Source organism: Oncorhynchus nerka, linkage group LG16 (assembly GCF_034236695.1).
Source record: "Oncorhynchus nerka isolate Pitt River linkage group LG16, Oner_Uvic_2.0, whole genome shotgun sequence".
NCBI lineage: Eukaryota > Metazoa > Chordata > Actinopteri > Salmoniformes > Salmonidae > Oncorhynchus > Oncorhynchus nerka.
The window spans coordinates 9,792,647-9,816,330 of record NC_088411.1 but is presented as its reverse complement, the minus strand read 5'-3'; the positions used below and the strand labels follow the sequence as shown (position 1 = coordinate 9,816,330).

The 23,684-nt window shown below is 44.0% G+C and overlaps 2 protein-coding genes across 2 annotated transcripts; both read left to right on the top strand.

The window, feature by feature from the left end:
* Positions 1-6,609: 6,609 nt before the first annotated feature.
* On the top strand, positions 6,610-11,926 carry LOC115144552 (somatostatin receptor type 2-like). Its single transcript, XM_029685594.2, has one exon. The coding sequence runs from the start codon at positions 7,270-7,272 to the stop codon at positions 8,320-8,322; it is 1,053 nt and encodes a 350-aa protein (XP_029541454.1). The 5' UTR covers positions 6,610-7,269; the 3' UTR covers positions 8,323-11,926.
* A 5,029-nt stretch (positions 11,927-16,955) lies between these two features.
* On the top strand, positions 16,956-23,354 carry LOC115144551 (somatostatin receptor type 2-like). Its single transcript, XM_029685592.2, has 3 exons — positions 16,956-17,452; positions 19,057-19,853; positions 20,178-23,354. The coding sequence occupies exons 2-3, from the start codon at positions 19,128-19,130 to the stop codon at positions 20,592-20,594; spliced, it is 1,143 nt and encodes a 380-aa protein (XP_029541452.1). The 5' UTR covers positions 16,956-17,452; positions 19,057-19,127; the 3' UTR covers positions 20,595-23,354.
* The last annotated feature ends 330 nt before the right edge of the window (positions 23,355-23,684 follow it).

Below are 23,684 nucleotides of genomic sequence, written 5' to 3'. Positions count from 1 at the left end.
ACAAAGATCGTACTTTTTGGAGAAATGTCCTCTGGTCTGATGAAACAAAAATAGAACTGTTTGGCCATAATGACCATCATTATTTCAAATCAAATCCAATCCAAAATCAAATCTAGAATCGGCTTTCTATTTCGCAACAAAGCATCCTTCACTCACGCCGCCAAACTTACCCTAGTAAAACTGACTATCCTACCGATCCTCGACTTTGGCGATCTCATCTACAAAATAGCTTCCAATACTCTACTCAGCAAACTGGATGCAGTCTATCACAGTGCCATCCGTTTTGTTACCAAATCACCTTATACCGCCCACGACTGCGACCTGTATGCTCTAGTCGGCTGGCCCTCGCTAGATATTCGTCGCCAGACCCACTTTCTCCAGGTCATCTATAAGTCTATGCTAAGTAAAGCTCCGCCTTATCTCAGTTCACTGGTCATGATAACAACACCCACCCATAGCACACGTTCCAGCAGGTATATCTCACTGATCACCCCCAAAGCCAACACCTCATTTGGCCGCCTTTCCTTCCAGTTCTCTGCTGCCAGTGACTGGAACGAATTGCAAAAATCGCTGAAGTTGGAGACTTTTATTTCCCTCACCAACTTTAAACATCAGCTATCTGAGCAGCTAACCGATCGCTGCAACTGTACATAGTCCATATGTAAATAGCCCACCCAATCTACCTACCTCCTCCCCATACTGTTTTTATTTACTTTTCTGCTCTTTTGCACACCAGTATCTCTACTTGCACATCATCATCTGCACATTTATCACTCCAGTGTTAATCTGCTAAATTGTCATTATTCGCTCCTATGGCCTATTTATTGCCTACCTCCTCATGCCTTTTGCACACACTGTATATAGACTTTCTTTTTTTATACTGTATCATTGACTTATTTATTGTGTTATTGGCATGTGTAACTCTGTGTTGTCTGTGTCACACTGCTTTGCTTTATCTTGGCCAGTTCGCAGTTGCAAATGAGAACTTGTTCTAAACTAGCCTACCTGCTTAAATAAAGGTGAAATAATTATATTTTTTTATGTTTGGAGGAAAAAGGGGGATGCTTGCAAGCCGAAGAACACCATCCTAACCGTGAAGCACGGGGGTGGCAGCATCATGTTGTGGGGGTGCTTTGTTGCAGGATTGACTGGTGCACGTCACAAAATAGATGGCATCATGCATGAGAATGGAAAATTATGTGGCTATATTGAAGCAACATCTCAAGACATCAGGATGTTAAAGCTTGATCGCAAATGGGTCTTCCAAATGGACAATGACCGCAAGCACACTTCCAAAATTGTGGCAAAATGGCCTAAGGACAACAAAGTCAAGGTATTGGCGTGGCCATCACAAAACCCTGACGTCAGTCCTATAGAACATTTGTGGGCTGACTGAAAAAGTGTGTGTGATCAAGGAGGCCTACAAACCTGACTCAGTTACACCAGCTCTGTCAGGAGGAATGGGCCAAAATTCACCCAACTTATTGTGTGAAGCTTGTGGGAGGCTATCCGAAATGTTTGACCCAAGTTAAACAAGTTCAAGTCAATGCTACCGAATACTAATTGAGTGTATGTAAACTTCTAAACCACTGGGAATGTGATGAAAGAAATAAAAGCTGAAATGAATCATTCTCTCTAGTATTATTCTGACATTTCACATTCTTAAAATAAAGTGTCAACCCTAATTGACCTAAAACAGGGAATATTTACTGTGATTAAATTTCAGGAATTGTGAAAAACTGAGTTTAAAAGTATTTGGCTAAGGTGTATGTAAACTTTCGACTTCAACTGTAGGTAACATCAGTGACAAAAGGCAACAAAAGCATTTTTTGGTTATTTAATATAGTAAAAATATCCAAATACATTAAGCTGTAATTTATGTTGATTTATATTGTTAAGAGGTTAATGATTATCTGACTAATATATATTAAATGACAATATAAAGGCAACATGCAACAATTTCAAAGATTTTACTGAGTTACAGTTCATATAAAGAAATCCGTAAATTGAAATAAATTAATTTGGCCCTAATATATGGATTTCACATGACTAGTGATATAGATATGCATCTGTTGGTCACAGACTCCTTTTTTTTTTAAAGTTAGGGGTGTGGATCAGAAAACCAGTCTCTATTAGGTGTGACCACCATTTACCTCATGCAGTGTGACACATATCCTTCGCATAGAGTTGATCAGGCTGTTGATTGTGGCCTGTGGAATGTCCCACTCCTCTTCAATGGCTCTGCGAAGTTGCTGGATATTGGTGGGAACTGGAACACACTGTTGTACACGTCAATCCAGAGCATCCCAAACATGCTCAATGGGTGACATGTCTGGTGAGTATGCAGGCATTTACATTTACATTTTACATTTAAGTCATTTAGCAGACGCTCTTATCCAGAGCGACTTACAAATTGGTGCTTTCACCTTATGACATCCAGTGGAACAGCCACTTTACAATAGTGCATCTAGGTCTTTTAAGGGGGAGGGGGAGAAGGATTACTTTATCCTATCCTAGGTATTCCTTAAAGAGGTGGGGTTTCAGGTGTCTCCGGAAGGTGGTGATTGACTCCGCTGTCCTGGCGTCGTGAGGGAGTTTGTTCCACCATTGGGGGCCAGAGCAGCGAACAGTTTTGACTGGGCTGAGCGGGAACTGTACTTCCTCAGTGGTAGGGAGGCGAGCAGGCCAGAGGTGGATGAACGCAGTGCCCTTGTTTGGGTGTAGGGCCTGATCAGAGCCTGGAGGTAGTGAGGTGCCGTTCCCCTCACAGCTCCGTAGGCAAGCACCATGGTCTTGTAGCGGATGCAGCTTCAACTGGAAGCCAGTGGAGAGAGCGGAGGAGCGGGGTGACGTGGAGAGAACTTGGGAAGGTTGAACACCAGACATGAGTTGTAGGGGTTTAATGGCACAGGCAGGGAGCCCAGCCAACAGCGAGTTGCAGTAATCCAGACGGGAGATGACAAGTGCCTGGATTAGGACCTGCGCCGCTTCCTGTGTGAGGCAGGGTCGTTACTCTGCGGATGTTGTAGAGCATGAACCTACAGGAACGGGCCACCGCCTTGATGTTATTTGAGAACGACAGGGTGTTGTCCAGGATCACGCCAAGGTTCTTAGCGCTCTGGGACGAGGACACAATGGAGTTGTCAACCGTGATGGCGAGATCATGGAACGGGCAGTCCTTCCCCGGGAGGAAGAGCAGCTCCGTCTTGCCGAGGTTCAGCTTGAGGTGATGATCCGTCATCCACACTGATATGTCTGCCAGACATGCAGAGATGCGATTCGCCACCTGGTCGTCAGAAGGGGGAAAGGAGAAAATTAATTGTGTGTCGTCTGCATAGCAATGATAGGAGAGACCATGTGAGGTTATGACAGAGCCAAGTGACTTGGTGTATAGCGAGAATAGGAGAGGGCCTAGAACAGAGCCCTGGGGGACACCAGTGGTGAGAGCACGTGGTGAGGAGACGGATTCTCGCCACGCCACCTGGTAGGAGCGACCTGTCAGGTAGGACGCAACTGGGCCGCGCCGGAGATGCCCAACTCGGAGAGGGTGGAGAGGAGGATCTGATGGTTCACAGTATCGAAGGCAGCCGATAGGTCTAGAAGGATGAGAGCAGAGGAGAGAGAGTTAGCTTTAGCAGTGCGGAGCGCCTCCGTGATACAGAGAAGAGCAGTCTCAGTTGAATGACTAGTCTTGAAACCTGACTGATTTGGATCAAGAAGGTCATTCTGAGAGAGATAGCGGGAGAGCTGGCCAAGGACGGCACGTTCAAGAGTTTTGGAGAGAAAAGAAAGAAGGGATACTGGTCTGTAGTTGTTGACATCGGAGGGATCGAGTGTAGGTTTTTTCAGAAGGGGTGCAACTCTCGCTCTCTTGAAGACGGGAGGGACGTAGCCAGCGGTCAGGGATGAGTTGATGAGCGAGGTGAGGTAAGGGAGAAGGTCACCGGAGATGGTCTGGAGAAGAGAGGAGGGGATAGGGTCAAGCGGGCAGGTTGTTGGGCGGCCGGCCGTCACAAGACGCGAGATGTCATCTGGAGAGAGAGGGAGAAAGAGGTCAGAGCACAGGGTAGGGCAGGGTGAGCAGAACCAGCGGTGTCGTTTGACTTAGCAAACGAGGATCGGATGTCGTCGACCTTCTTTTCAAAATGGTTGACGAAGTCATCTGCAGAGAGGGAGGAGGGGGGAGGAGGATTCAAGAGGGAGGAGAAGGTGGCAAAGAGCTTCCTAGGGTTAGAGGCAGATGCTTGGAATTTAGAGTGGTAGAAAGTGGCTTTAGCAGCAGAGAGAGAAGAGGAAAATGTAGAGAGGAGGGAGTGAAAGGATGTCAGGTCCGCAGGGAGGCGAGTTTTCCTCCATTTCCGCTCGGCTGCCCGGAGCCCTGGCAGGCCATGGAAGAACTGGGACATTTTCAGCTTCCAGGAATTGTGTATAGATCCTTGCTACATGGGGCTTTACATTATCATGCTTAAACATGAGGTGATGGAGGTAGAATCACACGACAATGGGCCTCAGCATCTCATTACAGTATCTCTGTGCATTCAAATTGCCATCGATAAAATGCAATTCTGTTTGTTGTCCATAGCTTATGCCTGCCCCTATCATAACCCCACCGCCACCATGAGGCACTCTGTTCACAACGTAGACTTCATCAAACCACTTGCCACAGGATGCCAATTGAAACCGGGATTCATCTGTGAAGAGCTCATTTGGTCGTGGAAGGTAAGCATTTGTCCACTGAAGTCGGTTACGACAACGAACTACAGTCAGCTCATGACGAGCATGCAGATGAGCTTCCTTGAGAATGGTTTCTTACAGTTTGTGCAGAAATTATTCGGTTGTGCAAACCCAGTTTCAGCAGCTGTCCAGGTGGCTGGTCTCAGACGATCCCGCAGGTGAAGAAGCCGGATGTGGAGGTCCTGGGCTGGCGTGGTTACACGTGGTCTGCGGTTGTGAGGCCGGTTGGACATACTGCAAAATTCTCAAAAACAACGTTGGAGGCAGCTTTTGGTAGAGAAATGAACATTCCTGCAGTCAGCATGACAATTGCACGCTCCTTCAAAACTGTGACAGTGTGTTGTGTGACAAAACTGCATATGTTAGAGTGGCCTTTTATTGTCCCCATCACAAGGTGCACCTGTGTGATGATCATGCTGTTTCATCAGCTTCTTGATATGCCACACCTGTCAGGTGGATGGATTATCTTGGCTCACTAACAGAGATGTGCACAAAATCTGAGAGAAATACGCTTTTTGTGTGTATGGAACATTTCTGGGATCTTTTATTTCAGCTCATGAAACATGGGACCAACATTTTACATGTTGCGGTTATATTTTTGTTCAATATATATTTTTTAATTGTCTGGTCAAAAAACAAAATTTTCGTAGAAAGACCCATGTAACAGATGTAACAAGGCACAGGTGATGTCCCTGGTGTTTTATCTTAAAGGCCACTTATTGTCATCTGGAAGAATCAAGGTGACCTGTGGGTTCTGTGTTCGTGAACTTGACTGTATTTGATCACAAACAAACACCTCTGCACTTTAGTAAGGACATCTCACATACACTATGTGTCTTGTCCATCATAACAGAATGACAAAGTTATCCGTGAAATCCAATGCCTGAGAAATTCTGAACATTTAGCTTCATGAAACCGAGTGTCTCTAAAGAGGTTACTTCTTTGAAGTAGGCTACTACTCCTCTGGGGAGGTACCTGATCTGGTATCTTGTACCAAGACTACAAAGACATTTCTCACTTTACAGAGGCCTGTAAAATGCCATGCACTAGGAGTTAATGGGTGTGGGGAATGGAAAGTGAGCATTTAGGAAAAGTCGAGAATTTAAATTATTCTCATATACAGGGGATAGTGGATCAGATCGGTAACTATGATGGTACTGAATGTTCCACTCGCCTGAACCACTTTGGCACCTGGATGTGTTGATGATGTGCGGGACGTGTTGATGTGTTTGTTCTGTGCTAAGCGGCTCCTGGGTCGGTGGGCTGCCGGGGTATTCCAGCTATGCGTGTCTGAGGGGAAACAGGACAGAGGCAATCATTCATCCTGCCTTCTATCTACCCGCCTGCCATCCCCCCACCCACAATGGGCCACATCCTCTCTCTCTTTCCCTCTGTCACTCTCTCACACACTCTCTCTCTCTCTCTCTCTCTCTCTCTCTCTCTCTCTCTCTCTCTCTCTCTCTCTCTCTCTCTCTCTCTCTCTCTCTCTCTCTCTCTCTCTCTCTCTCTCTCTCTCTCTCTCGCTGTCTCCGTGATGAATGAACTGCCATGGAACAAAGCCAATCAGAGAGAAAAGTACAAGACAAAGACCAAAAAACAACAACCCTGAAAACCGACAGGGGCTTCATTCCTGTCAACAGTTCATCCATTAGAGCCAATCTTGAAGGTGGGTGGCCCTAGCTGGGAAGTGGTGGGGTATGTGTGTGGAAGTGTGGGGGTAGTTCAGCTCCGAGTGACCCCACACTGAACTGTAAGGGAAGTATAGGAGAGCAGAGTGGTGGTGTTGGTGAGAGAGAAGGATTGGATGTGTGTGGTGGGGGTGGGGGGTGGGTGGGTGGGGGTGGTGGTAGGGGGATGAAGGAAGGAGAGGAAGAAAAAAAAGCTGGAGAGCACTTTCTGGAGAAGGTTCAGTTATGAAAACAAAAGTATTGTAACAGATGGGGCCAGCTGCACCTTGGAAACAGCATAAAAGTGGGTCCGGGAGAGCCAAGGGAGCTTATCAGCCTCACAGGAGAGCCAGAGGGACGCTGACTGACGGGGCTCGCGGCGGCAGACACACACTTTAGCACTGCGGGGGGAGATATAAAAGCACTCTCACACACAGCGTCCAGCCGTCTGGCACACTCCACACTTCACTGAAGGGCTCCGTTTGACTTGGGTGTGAGTTTCTCATCACGGAGAATGCTTCCTCCAAAACACCACACGACTCAACTTGAAAGGTTTTAGAGGAAAAAGAGATAGTTAATTTGGACAGCATATGACAACAAACATTCCCTCTCTTTAAAGATTGGATGTTTTTTGGGCTAAGTAGCAGCCAGGTTTCGGGGGTACTTTTGTGATGTGGATATTAATGGTGGACGGGCACTGTCAAGCTGTTCGCAGAGGAAAAGATAGAAAGACAGGAACGTTTTTGAATTGTAACCCACTGTTATTGTGACTATTTTACCACCTTAAAAAAAATTGTCTTTCATCTTTTTCACATTCTCCACAACTTATCCAAACCAAGTATTGAAAAACGGAGGTATTGAAGCGAAGATGGACTCCTCATTCACCTCAGAGATGTTTTACAATGCGGGGTCGATCGCAGCCCCCACCGCCAGTTACCTGGACGAGGACATCTATCTGCAGGAGGATCTGGATGTGTTCAGTGTGACCATGGCTGTTCTGTACCTGGTTGTGTGCATCGTAGGGCTGGCCGGGAACACCCTGGTCATCGTAGCCGTCTTAAAGCTGGACAAGATGGCTTCCGCCACCACGGTCTACATCTTTAACCTGGCCTTGGCTGACGCCCTCTTCATGGTGGGCCTCCCCTTTATCGCCATCCAGAACTTCCAGAACCACTGGGCCTTTGGGGACCTGGCCTGCAAGCTGGTCATGGTCCTGGATGGCATCAACCAGTTCACCAGCGTCTTCTGCCTGACCGTGATGAGTATTGACCGCTACATGGCGCTGGTCGACCCACTGCGGTTCGCCCGCTGGCGCACGCCTAGGCGGGCCAAGATTGTCAGCGGCTTCCTGTGGCTGTTCTCTCTGCTGCCTGTCCTCCCCATGGCCATTCACTTCTCGGCCAGGGACGGCCTGTGCACGGTGGACCCCCACGTGACCTCTGACTCCTGGTGGCTGGCCTTCCTCAGCTACACTTTTGTCCTGGGCTTCGCTCTGCCCTCCCTGGTCATGACTGTCTCCTACACTGCCCTGGTGGTCACCCTGAGGACTCACCGATGCCAGGCCAGCTCCCCAAGCCAGGAGAGTCATTGCCTAGAGACCCAGGTCACCAAGATGGTGGTGGCGGTGGTGCTGGTGTTCGGCGTGTGCTGGCTGCCTTTCTACACCTTCAACTTCTGCTCTCTCTACCGTATGGACCTGGTGTTGACCTTCGCCAGGGGCTTTGAGTTCGTGGTGCTGCTGTCTTACTCCTGGAGCTGTGCCAACCCCATACTGTACGCCTGCCTCTCCGAATCCTTTGGACGCCACTTCCTCACCCTCCTCTGCCCCACCAAAAGGTCTCCCAGCGTGCACTGCAACCCTGACACGGAGCGCTATGACCTCAATGACACGAATGGGAGGGACATCAGTGTGGTGGCGTAGAGAAGCCAGAAAAAAAATTCACATCAGCCTCAAGGTACAATGTGGAAATGTGTAAAAAATTTGTACCGTATGCAAACTTGCCCAATCAATTATTACCTTCATTATTGTGTATATAAGGAGTTCGGTAAAGATGAGTGTTTTTTTATACAAGTGTTTCTGTACAGCTGTTGTTTTTCTACTGGATAATATACTTTATATTTCTGCTCTGCTCTGGCTTTTTCTTCGGATTTGACTTCTAACACAGCTGTTGTGCGTTGGCCCCGCTGCTCTAGCACACCTCGGTCATTTGATTTTCCATAACTCGTGAAATGAAGCATAAATGATGCGACAACAGAGAGGCGGTGAAAGGTGGCATGTAAACAAGATAGCAGCTATGTGTTGCTGGCCAAGACAATGAGCTCCCAGAAGACCCACAGAAGTTGACTCAATGACTTTTGGGGTGATGTCATGGTTGTCATGGAAGTCAGCTCAGAGTTGATTTCTTTAGGGGAAATTCTTACTACAGAACTGTTTGGGGTGAGATACGAAGGACAAGACAAAAGGTGTTTGGTTCATCCCAAGATTAGTCCTATTGGATGTTCATAGAGTAAGAATGTTCATACTGTAACTATGGATGGTTTATACTTATTAAAATGCTTGTTGTATGTGGCTTAATATTTTTAAGTTATTCCGTCTTAACAGGGTACATTTTGTATTAGTTATAATTTAGTCGCTTTTGCCTAAATTAAATAGAGTAAGTTTTCTTGACGGAGGAAGATGAATGAAAAATATATGACTTTATGTAAACTTTATGATCAAGCAACTGATTCTTTATCAAGACAATGGACCAAGAAAATACAAGCTAGAGATTGATGGTATAATCATCGTCATAATTCAAATCATAACCATCACCGCCATCGTCATCAACACATTTTTTTGTAGTTGCTTTCATGTTGCAATTAAGCTCAACTTATTGTTATGTCAAATTAGTTTCACAGTGTACAAATATTGTTTATGGATACGTATTACACATTGTTGCTTGAATCTCACTCACTCACTCACTCACTCACTCACTCACTCACTCACTCACTCACTTACTCACTACTGTATCCTCACCTTCCTGTTTTAAATCTCACATGAGAGAAAGCTAACTGAAGGAATTTTCCATTAAAACATACAAATCATAATGTTGGATTTTTCTACTTAGGTTTGTTACAGAAATAAATCATCTGTGAGGCTCAAGTTAGTGAACTATTTAGTTTTACAGTATGTGTGTATGACTATAGCCTCCTGGTTCACACTGAGCGTATCAAACATTAGGAACACCTGCTCTTTCCATGACATAGACTAACCAGGTGAATCCAGGTAAAAGCGATGATCCCTTACTGAAGTCACTTGTTAAATCCACTTCAATCAGTGTAGATGTAGGGTAGGAGACAGGTTAAAGAATGGTTTTCAAGCCTTGAGACAATTGAGATATGGATTGTGTATGTGTGCCATTCAGAGGGTGAGTGGGCAAGACAAAATATTGAAGTGCCTTTGAACGAGGTATGGTAGTAGGTGCCAGGTGCACCGGTTTCAGTGTCTCAAGAACTGCAACGCTGCTGGGTTTTTCACACTCAAATGTTGCCGGCGTGTATCAAGAATGGTCCACCACCCAAAGGACATCCAGCCAATTTGACACAACTGTGGGAAGCATTGGAGTCAACATGGGCCAGCATCCCTGTGGAACACTTTCGACACCTTGTAGAGTCCATGTCCCGACAACTTGAGGCTGTTTTGAGGGCAAAAGGGGGTGCATCTCAATATTAGGAAGTGCAACAATATGTTTCTAATATTTTGTACATTCCATGTATAAACAGTTTGCTTGTGGTGAATTGTGTGGTGAGTTTGCACTATGAGATGTTCTGACCAACTTTCTGTTACAATTTGTGGTTCTCTGTGAAGCCTAGTGTAGAGCTGCTCTGAGACTAAATATTTACGACCTGAGCCCTATACTACGAATCAGGTTTGAAGAGTTAGTTTAGTAACTTTGGTCAGCTCTGACTTCAACTCGAGATGACCAAGACCATGAAGGTGGCTTACCTTTTAGCCAGGTGAATTTCTATGACAACGAATCCTTCCATGGCCGTGGGAAGATTGGAGGTGCTGAGCCACGAGTTGAGGACCAGTAAAATTAAATACCCTCCCTCTCACAAAGATTGTCATCATCACCTTCATTTGACGAAGACGACTGATTAAATATTTTATTAATCAAATTTGTCGTGTGTAATGTTAGAATAAATGTCACATTACACACTTAGTGATGACAGCATTTGCTTCCAAATGTAACGTTTTTTTTTGCACGTTTGTATTTAGAAATGTGCGAAAGGCAAACTGACAGCCGCAACCAACCATAGAAATATAATCCATAGATCGCAGTTCCCATTCAAGGGACTACCTAAAAACACAGCACTTCGATACATCTGTGCAAGATAACTTTTCATTCATTTTGATTTCAGCACAACTGAAAATGTGGCGCTGACTTGCCCATGGATTGATGTTTCAGCATTGTCTCAACGAAGAGTTCGCCGTTCAACTAGCCATGTGCGACATGCACGCGACGATACAAGCCTGCTAGAGTTAGCGGCAAGTGGACAAGCTATATCCACCTTCGTAGGATGAAGCCTGACCTGGAATGTGAAGCTAACTGAAGCTGGCTAGATTTATAAAAGCCTAAGTAGATGTAGCTTGCTTAGTAGTAGGCCACTCTGCTAACTAGGGCCTTGGACTGACTTGTGTCTGGCATGGGGACTATGTTAAAGAAGCAATAAACTATCAAATGTGCAGCGTTTACAGTAAGTTTTAAGAGGAGTTCCACTGGTTAAAATGTGCCCCTCTTTAAGGGTTCACTGGCAGATTTCAAACATGTGTGCTTCTGGTACATTGTCACTTGTTTTTTTGTTGTTTTTACGAGTTCATATTGCAAAGGGAAGACATTCCAAAAGATTCTGAAGTTTTTGTTTTTCTGAAGCGCGCTTGATCAATGTCAAGGGTCAATAGGGGCATGTTTGCTCATTCTGGGTTTGAACAACATAAAAGGAAGAGAGACTGTGACTCTAAGGTTGTATATGTACAGCTCTATGATGTGCAAATCTGTAGGGATTATGGGATTCTGGAAATGGGTCCATGAGGGTCAGTGCAAATAAAACATTTGCACGGTCATCTTCCAATAAGGTTTTAATTTAAGACTTTGCTTAATGTTGCAGACGATTCGTTTTCCTTGTTATTTTTGCTAGATGCGATCCAACCTTCCCTCTTCTTCAGTAATTAGAAGCAGCTGCTAACTGCCGGTGACAGACAGCAGTAAAGAATAATAATGGCCACCATGGGAGTGTGGGTGGGGAATTAATCAATAAAGTTCAATTACACAATCCATGTCTAATAGCTATCAGCTGTCATCAATGACTCTCTCTCTCACACACACACACACACACACACACACACACACACACACACAGCACCTCATTTTTCATCCTCAGGCAGATATCCATTGCATTCTGAAATTATTCAGACCCCTTGACTTTTTCCACATTTTGTTATGTTAAAGCCTTCTTCTAAAATTGATTAAATTGTTTTTATCCTTCATCAATCTACAAACAATACACCATAATGACTAAGATTTTTTTTGTTTGATGATATTTTGGCAAATGTAAAAAAAAAATAAAAAAAATGAAATATTACATTTACATAAGTATTCAGACCCTTTACTCAGTACTTTTTTGAAGCCCCTTTGGCAGTGACTACAGTCTCGAGTCTTCTTGGGTATGACGCTACAAGTCCAGTCTGAGGTCCTGAGAGCTCTGGAGCAGGGTTTCATCAAGGATCTCTCTATACTTTGCTCCATTTATCTTTCCCTCGATCCTGACTAGTCTCCCAGTCCCTGCCACTGATGCTGCCAGCACAATTCTTCACCGTAGAGATTGTGCCATGTTTCCTCCAGACGTGACGCTTGGTTTCCATCTTGGTTTCATCTTGGTTTCATCAGACAAGATAGTCTTGTTTCTCATGGTCTGAGAGTCCTTTAGGTGCCTTTAAGCAAAGTCCAAGCAGCTGTCATGTGCTTCCGTCTGGCCACTCTACCATAAAGGCCTGATTGGTGGAATGCTGCAGAGATGGTTGTCCTTCTGGAAAGTTCTCCAAACTCCACAGAGGAACTCTGGAGCTCGGGTTCTTGGGTTCTTGGTCACCTCCCTGACCCTTTTCCCCCGATTCGCTCAGTTTGGCCTGGGCGGCCAGCTCTAGGAAGGGTCTTGGAGGTTCCAAACTTCTTCCAAACTTCTTCCATTTACAATTGATGGTGGCTACTGTGTTCTTGGGGACCTTCAATGTTGCAAAAAATTGTTGATTCCCTTCCCCAAATCTGTGCCTTGACACAATCCTGTCTCGGAGCTCTGCGGACAATTCCTTCGATCTCATGGCTTGGTTTTTGCTCTGAAATGCACTGTCAACTTTGGGACCTTATATAGACAGATGTGTGAATTTCCAAATCATGTCCGACCAATTTACCACGCCAATCAAGTTGTAGAAACATTTCAAGCATGACCAATGGAAACAGGATGCTGTTACACCCTGATCTGTTTCACCTGTCTTTGTGCTTGTCTCCACCCCCCTCCAGGTGTCACCCATCTTCCCTATTACCCTCAGTGTATTTATACCTGTGCTCTCTGTTTGTCTGTTGCCAGTCTGTCTTGTCTTGCCAAGTCAACCAGTGTTTTTCCAAGCTCATGTTCTTCCTAGCCTCTTTTCTCTAGTCCTCCCGGTCCTGACCTTTTGCGTGCCCTGACACTGAGCTCGCCTGCCTGACCATTCTTTCTGCCCCTGACCTCGAGCCTGCCTGCCGCCTTGTACTGTTTTCACCCTGACCTAGTTATGAACTCTTGCCTGTCTCTGGCCTTCCCCTCATTGTTCAATAAATATCAGAGACTCAAACCATCTGCCTCCTGTGTCTGCATCTGGGTCTCGCCTTGTGTCGTTATAGATGCACCTGAGCTCAATTTCGAGACTTATAGCAAAGGGTCTGAATACTTATGTAAATAAGGTTTTGTTTTTTATAAATTTGCAAACATTTCTAAAAACCTGTTCTCGCTTTGTGTTTATGGGGTATTGTGTGTAGATTGATGAGGAAATGTTTTTATTTAATTCATTTTACAATAAGGCTGTAACGTAACATAGTGTGGAAAAGGGGAAGGTTTCTGAATACTTTCCGAATGCACTGTAACTGAAATTTAGTGAACAGTGTAGAATTTTAGCAAACAGGCTAATTTCCACTAGATATCACAGCCACAAAGTCAGAACAGTTTGACAGCAGATGCCTCACCGGCGGGATAAATGAATAGCCAGATATCACAGCCAATCACAACACTGTGAAACACTATCATTCCACTATCAGTGACAGATATATTATGGACATGTTCTGTAATTACAGTGCAAAAAAACATTTTTTGTAATTGTTTTCTGCCATACATAGAGTCCCTCTTCTATGCCAGGGTTTACCAAACTCTGCCCTGGGGGTCCCCCCTTGGTGCACATTTTGGTTTTTGCCCTAGCACTACACAGCTGATTTGATGATCAAAGCTTGACGATGAATGGTTATTTGAATCAGCTGTGTAGTGATAGGACAAATAACAAAATGTTCGCCAAGGGGGGACCCCAGGGTAGAGTTTGGTAAACCCTGCTCTATGCTACCATTTGGGTTTAACCCAAGAATACAACTCTAAATGAATATGAAGATATGGCATTGCAATTGCTACTTTCTGAACCAAGAGATTTGTTTGGCACATTCCTGGAAAAGATTTATCATAGAATTGCCCCGACTCTGCAAAGGGGCTGTACTATTTGGAGAGTCAATGCATACAATGGTCATGACGATACCGGAATCCTTGTGTGTCCCGGTCCTGTGGTGTCAAAGAATCACAACGCGTCCTCTTAACGCGCCACACACTCACCACTCTCTGCAATGTTTTGCGAGGGAAGACATAGAGAGCAAAGAGAGAATCAATGTTTTTTTTAAAAAGCAGATGACACGAGATGTGAAGATGACATGCCTCCAACTCAGCCCAGAGCGGGTTGTCCTTCAGATGCAAAGTAGTTCCCCACAGCCTCTGGCCCTCAATCCTGGTGCAAGCCCCCACACATCCACTCAAGCATCCTTACAAACAACTGTCAGTGATTATGAGATAGATCATTTCAGTTTCAAAATACTTTCATTTGTAATGTTGCTAAGGCCACCAATGAAGGATGGGAAGCTTCAGGGCGCAAAATGATTCATCACAAAACCTTGATATTGTAAAAGAGCATGGGTTTTTAAATACCCACATTTTGTGGAATAGCCATGATTTATGCATCAGAGATTTGAAACGGTGGTCACTGTTGGTCCAGCAGCATTGCCATTGTTAGGGGTTGGCTTCCGGGGCTGTAGCCCTGAATGTTTTTTGTCTAGCCGCCAACCTTTTGATGGTCAAAGAATTGTGAAATTGAAGGCTGTAAAAAAAAAGAGGTAACATGTGCTATAGGACCTGGTGGACACCTTGGAATGGGTGGGCAGGCTGTTTGGGGGGTATGGAGGTTTTTGGCATTACAGTGTAGATGTATGTGTTCCAGCAGGACACTCAAATTAGTATGATATGGTTACATAAGACAGATGATTACTTAAGGCATTCATTAAAGGAGGGAGAGATGGAAGGAAGGAAAGAAGGAAGGAAGGAAGGAAGGAAGGAAGGAAGGAAGGAAGGAAGGAAGGAAGGAAGGAAGGAAGGAAGGAAGGAAGGAAGGAAGGAAGGAAGGAAGGAAGGAAGGAAGGAAGGAAGGAAGGAAGGAAGGAAGGAAGGAAGGTGGATGTATAACGCAAACTTCTAGCAACCAAACTTCTAGCAAACCAAAGGTTCGACTCTCATCACGGACAACTTTTGTATTTAAGCTAATTAGCATCTATGCAATTACTTAGTACTTTGCATCAGCTTATCATGTTAGCTAACTCTTCCCCTAAGCTTAACCTTAACCATTTAACCAAACGCCTAACCTTAACCCTAACCCTAACCTTCACCCCTAACCCTTAGCCTAGCTAACATTAGCCACCTAGCTAATGTTAGCATTAGCCAACTAGCCACTTAGCTAATGTTAGCCACAACAACTTGGAATTCGTAACATATGTATTGCAAATTCGTAACATATTGTATGAATTGTCATTCGTAACATATCATACAAAATAGATGATGAACAACCACATATTAATACATACCATACCAAACATAACATATCATACTAATTTGAGTGTCCCAGATTTTAGTTTAGTATGTCTACCCCTGAGTCCAGGTTGGTTCCAGAGTAGAGAGACCCACAGTCACTACTGGAATTGAAAACTGGCAGTGTCTGCTGTGGCAGGAGGGAAGGTACCAGTTACCTGAATTATATTATATTTATATTGTATAGGCTTTTGAATAGAATTGACACGAGTAGATTCTTATAGTATTTTTTTCAACATTCTTATAAGATTCCATCCCTCAATGTTCATCTCAAAGTGCATTTAACTATTGAAATTCCTTTTTTCTCTCTCCGAAGGGCCCCCGGCCACTAGGGCTCTCAATTTACTGTTGAGAGTTAGAATAGTAGAATACACAAGTTGCAATTTCAACATTTGACTGTGCTTCAGCAGTTTTTATCTTGTTATGTCAGTCATTGACAGTCACTCAATTAGTCATGTCAGCTAACAATTTTTAGATTGGTAGTTAGTCTAGCCAGCTATCTAAACTTGTAGTAATCATGGCCGAATACCAACACGGCACGCAGGGCAAGAACCCAGGGGCCCTGACCTCCAGGGGGCCCCCATTGATTTGGTTAGTCACTCTCACTCAGATATCATTAACATGGTATAAGTATTGGCAAAATGTGTAAAAGTGCAGGAAATTAGCTTTAAAACTGCAAAAATGTCTCTCCATCCCATTGCAAAATTGGCAGAACTGCAGGAAATTAGCTGTAAAAGTGCACATTTTCTTTCTCTGCCCCATGGCAAAATTAGTAGGATTGCAATGACTTTAAAAAATATGTACATGTATATACCATGTGGCTTTCTCCATTGCTAACAGTTAACACTTACTTTGATATCAGCTCTCTGTTAACTCCAAAACTGTTGTCTTGGTGGGTGAAGGCTTACTGGAGAGTTTGTTTACTTTTTTCAAGGCTTTTAACAGTGTTTAGGTCTAGAGAACGCTTGTGGCTACCAAATCTTTTCAGAAGAATTTCTCCTTTCGTGGTTCAATATAACCACCTTGCATTTATGAGACCAATACTTCTGCATAAAATAAATACCAGTCCTCCTGCTAGAACAGATTTTTGCACTCAATCTGTCGTATTGTAGCTCTCATATAAACACAGAAAATGCTCCGGTCTGGGTGACTGAGGCAACCGTTACAATTAAGGTCATTAGTTAGTATGAGCACATATCCCCCTACAAAATATGAGAGCGAGGAACTCTATGGCAGTTTCCTCCACGCAGGTCGATGTCCAGACACTGACGCACAACCCTAACCCTGTTGGGGGAGTTTGGTGAGGAGGGGAGGGAGGAGGGGGCGAGAGTATAGCGGATCCGCAGCTCCATCTGCATGCAGAGACGAAACCTGAAGAAAACGCGCACTCATCCATCATCCAATTCCACTGATCGCAGATGTGAATGCACCGCTCATCTGAGCGCTGAACAGGCTGCGCTCTTCTTTGTGCATCAGTTCTCCTGCTATAACATATTTCGCATTAGCTCTGGCCACGGATTCAGCGCCAGTAAGCTACTTTTGGATACATCAGTTATTCAAAACTATCTACAAATGATTTACACAATTTTGTATTGCTGAGGTATTTCAAAGAAAAATGTAATATATACTATATTGCCTATTTGACATATTAGACATACCTGTTATGTGGCAATGACCGTCACCACTTTTTCCGTCACCACAAGATACCACTGTGCGCAATGGGAGAACAGGTGCATTATATGTTAAGTGTAAGCCACAGGGCAGAATGTTGCCTTCCGTTGGATTTCCAGTGATGGTCAGAAAAATCATGGCTGAAATTAAACCATTCCAAAATGGATCTAATGTGACGTTAAAGTTTACAAATAAAGGTAAGTTTAACCTGTACATACATCTTGAAATTGTACATGTGCTATTAACAAATAATAAGCCAATTAACTGTGATCTTGGTTTTTGCAAAAGGCATGCTCAATAATACTAATCGTCTACCATATGAATAACTAATGTATATATTCTTTTTGTCGGAAACTTTAGTTCAATTGACACCTTCTGTTAAATGTTCTACCTGAAGTCAATTGTAACAGCGCATCTGTAATATTTTTAGTCTAATCAAGGTTATTTCTCGTGAGCGTTTGTGTGCCATTGTGCGTGTTGTAGAATTTTAATGCCTGCAATGTACCACAATTTTACTTGACTTAAACAATTAATTGAATGTTATTGTCCACCTTTGGTAGCCAAACAGATCAAACAATAAATTCATATAGAATAACCTGTCCTGCAATATTGAACAAAAAATATTACAATGTGAAGTCTGTTTTGGCGTGAGAAATATTTTAGAATGATAGAAGACAGACTAATCATAACCACCTTGCATTTATGAGACCAATACTTCTGCATAAAATAAATATAATCAATACTGAACAAGTGTAATCTAATTTCTGCAACAACAAAAAACAATCTAGTCATTTTTCTCACAATTGCCTACTGAGTACGTTTTAAAAAGATCTATAATATAAAAACAAAACCTCTCTTAAGAAAATGACTGTCACTGTCTGTAATTAGAGCGCAAAGGTTGCCCATGTAGTGCACCCAGCTCCTCATCTCCAGAACAATCCAATAGAATGCCTGCATTTGCGCAATAAACCCGGATCCACAGATGCCAAACAATAACAACATCAAATCTTGACCTGTGCCCTGCAAATATATTTTATCCCAAAATTAAACATTCCCAATGGTTTTTGTTTTTCTAAGTAAATCATCTCTCAGCAACCACAAACACATAGGAAATGAATGGGTTCAACATTCGTTTGCCATTGTCTGGTCCTTGTCTGCAAAACAATTGAATCATTTGCATCAGAAAGTAGTTTCATTACAACACCCAGAGGAATGCACCATAGCCTAAAACTATAGCATAGCGCTGATCCTATCCATCATTTATTTCTGCTGAGGAATCAATGGCTGTTTTTCCAAAGGGTCTAACATCAACTTGAGGTTGTTTGTCCAATCCAGATCAATTAAATCAACATTTGTCATCAGTATGTACAGTACACATAGCTGCTGCTAGACACAGTGGAAGAGACACAAGGCTATAAAGTCCCAACCCTTCAACACATTAAAGTTAACATTTAAATTGAAAAAACACACAGAAAGCCCTACAGGAGGAGTGTGGGGGCCTGCAAGTGTATTGTGTGGGGGCCTATAAGTGATGGGCAGGCTTTATTAAGTAACTTCATGTTGCTTGAAAGACAGTCATAAACCCTTATATAGTATAGGCTAACAGTTGCCATGGTGCTTGGAAGGAATGTATTCTCCTTCACCATGGTGTTGCTCTGTTGTCATCTCTCTCTCCATTCTCTCTCTCTCTCTCTCCATTCTCTCTCTCTCTCTCTCCATTCTCTCTCTCTCTCCATTCTCTCCATTCTCTCTCTCTCTCTCTCTCTCTCTCTCTCTCTCTTTCTATGTACTGTGCACTCAGGTGGGATGTGACACTAGTGTCCCCTATCTCAACCCTGAAACAGACTCAACCCAGCCCTCCTCCCTGTCAGTATGGATCTCTGGCCTCTCCTCCCATCATCCCCCAACCTCTCCCTCCCCGAGCCCCTGTACTATGACAGCTACTTCCCAGGGAACGAGTCCGACCTGGGGTCCCGGAATGACACTCCTGACGAGACCCAACAGGTCTTCGACAAGACCAGCTCCGTGGTTATTACCTTCATCTACTTCATGGTCTGCGCCGTGGGCCTGACGGGCAACACCTTGGTGATCTATGTCATCCTGCGCTACGCTAAGATGAAAACAGTCACTAACATTTACATCCTGAACCTGGCCGTGGCTGACGTCCTCTGTATGCTGAGTCTACCCTTTATCGCCATGCAGCTGGCCCTGGTCCACTGGCCCTTCGGCTCCGTGCTCTGCCGTCTGGTCATGACCGTGGACTGCCTCAACCAGTTCACCAGCATCTTCTGCCTCACGGTCATGAGCATCGACCGCTACCTGGCCGTGGTCCACCCCATAAAGTCCACCAAGTGGCGGAAGCCACGTGTGGCTAAGATCATCAACCTGACCGTGTGGGGAGTGTCCCTGCTGGTCAACCTGCCAATCATGATCTTCAGCGGTCTGATGCCCAATAAGAACGAGGCGTGGGTGTGTACCATTGTGTGGCCAGAGCCTCAGGAGGCCTATCAGACGGCCTTCATGTTCTACACCTTCTTCCTGGGTTTCTTCCTGCCGCTCACAATCATCTGCCTCTGTTACCTGCTCATCATCGTCAAGGTGAGCTCCTCCTCCCTATTAATGGAGTTTTATTCTCAAGTTCATTCATCTTTTACTTCTTTGGTGAAGTTCTCCCATCTATTCTGATATAGTATTTATTGACCTATAATCTAGAATTATAGAGATACGGTTTCTTCAGAAAGTATTCACACCTCGCTTGACTTACGACTTATTCACATTTTGAATTCCGGCTCTAACACAACAAAATGTGCAAAAAAGTCAAGGGGTGTGAATACTTTCTGAAGGCACTGTAGGTACAGTTGCGGCATCGATGAAGGTAGTACCGATAACAAAGGATGTGTCCCCTCTCTCCCCGGCCACTAGGTGAAGTCGTCAGGCATGCGCGTGGGCTCAACTAAGCGTAAGCGCTCGGAGAGGAAGGTGACCAGAATGGTGTCAATCGTAGTGGCCATGTTCGTGCTCTGCTGGCTGCCCTTCTACGTGTTCAACGTCACCTCGGTGACGGGCACCATCAACACCACGCCTGTCCTCAAGAGCACCTTTGAGTTTGTGGTGGTGCTGGGCTACGCCAACAGCTGTGCCAACCCCATCCTGTACGCCTTCCTGTCGGACAACTTCAAGAAGAGCTTTCAGAACGTTCTGTGCTTGAAGAAGGTGGCGGGCCTGGATGAGGCGGAGCGCAGCGACAGCCGCATGGAGCGGACGCGCATGGTCAAAGACGTCACCGCCGAAACGCGCAACGCAGCGCTGCTCAACGGCGAGCTGCAGACCAGTATATGACCTGTTTGCCAGAGTGTGTGAGACAGTGTTTGTGTGCGTGCTTGCTTGCATGTGTACGCGTGTGTGTCTGTGTGCAGGTATGAAATCCGCATAGTACTCGGTTCATCTGAGGTGGCCGTGGGGCTGCTTGTGAGTATCGTCACCCTGAACAGATGGATGGTCCTCTGCCCACTACCAGAGTGTATGTAGACGAGTTAGATAGACTAGTCATTTTAACATCACTCTCCTATAAACTGCTGGGCAGTGGCCCAGGCACCAAGGGGGTCCATACTGTCTTTTACAACATACCTGTCATGATCCGTCTTGGAAAACAGAGAAAAAAGATTGATTTGAAGAAGACAAAAAAGATGTCCTATCATGTTTCATTGACATGGATTGATTCATACTGTCTTGAGAGCAGGATATAAGAGAAAGAACACCTTTGATAAAGCATCTTATTTATTGATAAGGAAGATGTTACTCGCCAAGTCAGATCCCCTTTGACTGAAGCTGGAGACTTTCGAATTCTGCATCCAGGAAGGTTGGAAATCCTATCTGACTGCATTCGTGAAGCTTCTCTGACTTCAAACAAGACAATCTCGTCTGGATGTATATACAGTGCCTTCGGAAAGTATTCACACCTCTTTACTTATCCACATTTTGTTGTGTTCCCGCACAAATGTAAAATGGGTTCAATTGAGTGTGTGTCACTGGCCTACACACAATACCCCGTAATGTCAAAGTTAAACAAGTATTCAACCCCTTTGTTATGGCAAGCATACAAATGTGCTTAATAAGTCACATACAGTAATACGTTGCGTGGACTCACTCTGTGTGCAATAATAGTGTTTAACATAATTTTTGAATGACTACCTCATCTCTGTGCCCCACACATACAATTATCAGTAAGGTCCCTCAGTCAAGCAGTGAATTTCAAACACAGATTCAACCACATTGACCAGTGAGGTTTTCCAATGCCTCACAAAGTAGGGCACCTATTGAATGGTTAAAATAAAAACAAAGCAGATATTTCATATTCCTTTGAGCATGTTGAAGTTATTAATTACACTTTGGACCGTGTATCAATAAACCCAGTCACTACAAAGATACAGGCGCCCTGCCTAACTCAGTTTCCAGAGAGGAAGGAAACCGCTCAGAGATTTCACCATGAGGCCAATGGTGACATTAAAACAGTTACGGAGTTTGTACTGTAGTTACTCCACAATACTAAACTAATTGACAGACTGAAAAGAAGGAAGCTTGTACAGAATAAAAATATTCCAAAACATGCATCCTGTTTGCAAAAAAGGCACTAATGTAAAACTGCAAACAAATGTAGCAAAGAAATGAACTTTATGTCTTGAATACAAAGCATTATGTTTGGGGCAAATCCAATACTACACATCACTGAGTACCACTCTTCATATTTTCACGCATGGTGGTGGCTGCATCATGTTATGGGTATGCTTGTCATCAGCAAGGACAAGGGAGTTTTTTTAGGATAAAAAGAAACAGGATAGAGCTAAGCACTTGGAAAATCCTAGATGAAAACTTGGTTCAGTCTGCTTTCCAACAGACACTGGGAGACAAATTCACCTTTGAGAAGGACAATAACCTAAAATACAAGACCAAATACACACTGGAGTTGCTTACCAAGATTGCATTGAATGTTCCTGAGTGGCCTAGTTACAGTTTTGACTTAAATTGGCTTGAAAATCTATGGTAAGACTTGAAAATGGGTGTCTAGCAATGATCAAGAACCAACTTGACAGAGCTTGAATAATTTTTAAAAGAATAATGTGTAAATATTGTACAATCCAGGTGTGCAAAGCTCATAGACACTTACCCAGAAAGACTCAAAGCTGTAATCCCTGCCAAAGGTGATTCTAACATGTATTGACTCAGGGGTGTGAAAACTTACGTGAATGAGATATTTCTGTATTTAACTTTCAATCCATATGCAAACATTTCTGAAAATGTTTTCACTTTGTCATTACTCAGTTTTGTGTGAAGATGGGTGAGAAAAAACATATATTTAATACATTCTGAATTGTAACACAGGTTGTAACACAACAAAATGTGGAATAAGTCAAAGGGTATGAATACTTTCTGAAATGCACTGTAGACATTTTCTGTGATGTGTGTTTGCTCTCCTTGTAAAACCCAGTTCAGTTTCGATCACACACTATGTTTACTGCGCCTTGTTACTACCATTCATCTGTAGGAAGTCATTACTCTCTGATTTATATTTGGCTCAGACCTTAGATGCTAGCACAGCCAATGACGGGCAGAATAAGAGAGCATGCATGCGAATGAGAGTGAGGAGTGGTAACAGCAATGAAAAGAATAGCTTATTATCGGTTTATAGCTCTTTTTGTCCCTTTGCTTCTTCCTTTATTTATAGAATTTCAGAATGCGAGAACAGAAAAACAGTACAACATCCCCAACCCCTATCCACCCACTCACCCATCCCACCCATCCACCAAGGTATCATACAAGGGTATCACAGAAAAGTCCATTAAATAGGACCGAAACGTTAACAGTAATAGAAACAAAAACAATGGAAAAAGTGACATCAAATTCATAATTATAGTTGAATCTTATCAGCACAACATGTGGCCACTAGAACAGACATGACTGCTTACTAAAATATACAAGTGACACTGTGTAAAAGACAGGCTCTCCACGTATTGTATGAATGGAGACCAGGTTTAGTCTGACTTTTGTCGGGACCCAAGCACAGTGTACCTAATCTTTATCCAGAGACAGAGATTAACTCCTTAACCCACTGCTGGAGGGTCCCCAGTGAAAGAGGACAAGGCGGCGCGCCAGCACAAAGATTGGCATGATCTTAGGGAAGCACTCAAACCATGTGTCCCACAGTCGTTGGATTCTGGTGGCATCTCAAACACTTAGGGGTCAACATTTGGATATATGTTTGCCAATCTGTCATTTGAGTAATGGAGACGGTGCAAAACTTTGAACTGAATGAACCTGCAAAATGCAAAATGATGAGGTGTGGATACGCTCAATGATGTGTTGCCCAGGAAGGCGGATTAACATTCTGTAGTATGTCGTATTATCTGGAGATTGTGCCCTTCAGATAGGGGG

Excerpts from the sequence above, each read along its gene's own strand:
- LOC115144552 (XM_029685594.2), top strand. The coding sequence starts at position 7,270 with ATGGACTCCTCATTCACCTCAGAGATGTTTTACAATGCGGGGTCGATC.
- LOC115144551 (XM_029685592.2), top strand. The coding sequence starts at position 19,128 with ATGGATCTCTGGCCTCTCCTCCCATCATCCCCCAACCTCTCCCTCCCC. Across the intron at positions 19,854-20,177 it reads ACCTGCTCATCATCGTCAAG|GTGAAGTCGTCAGGCATGCG; the intron begins GTGAGCTCCTCC and ends CCCGGCCACTAG.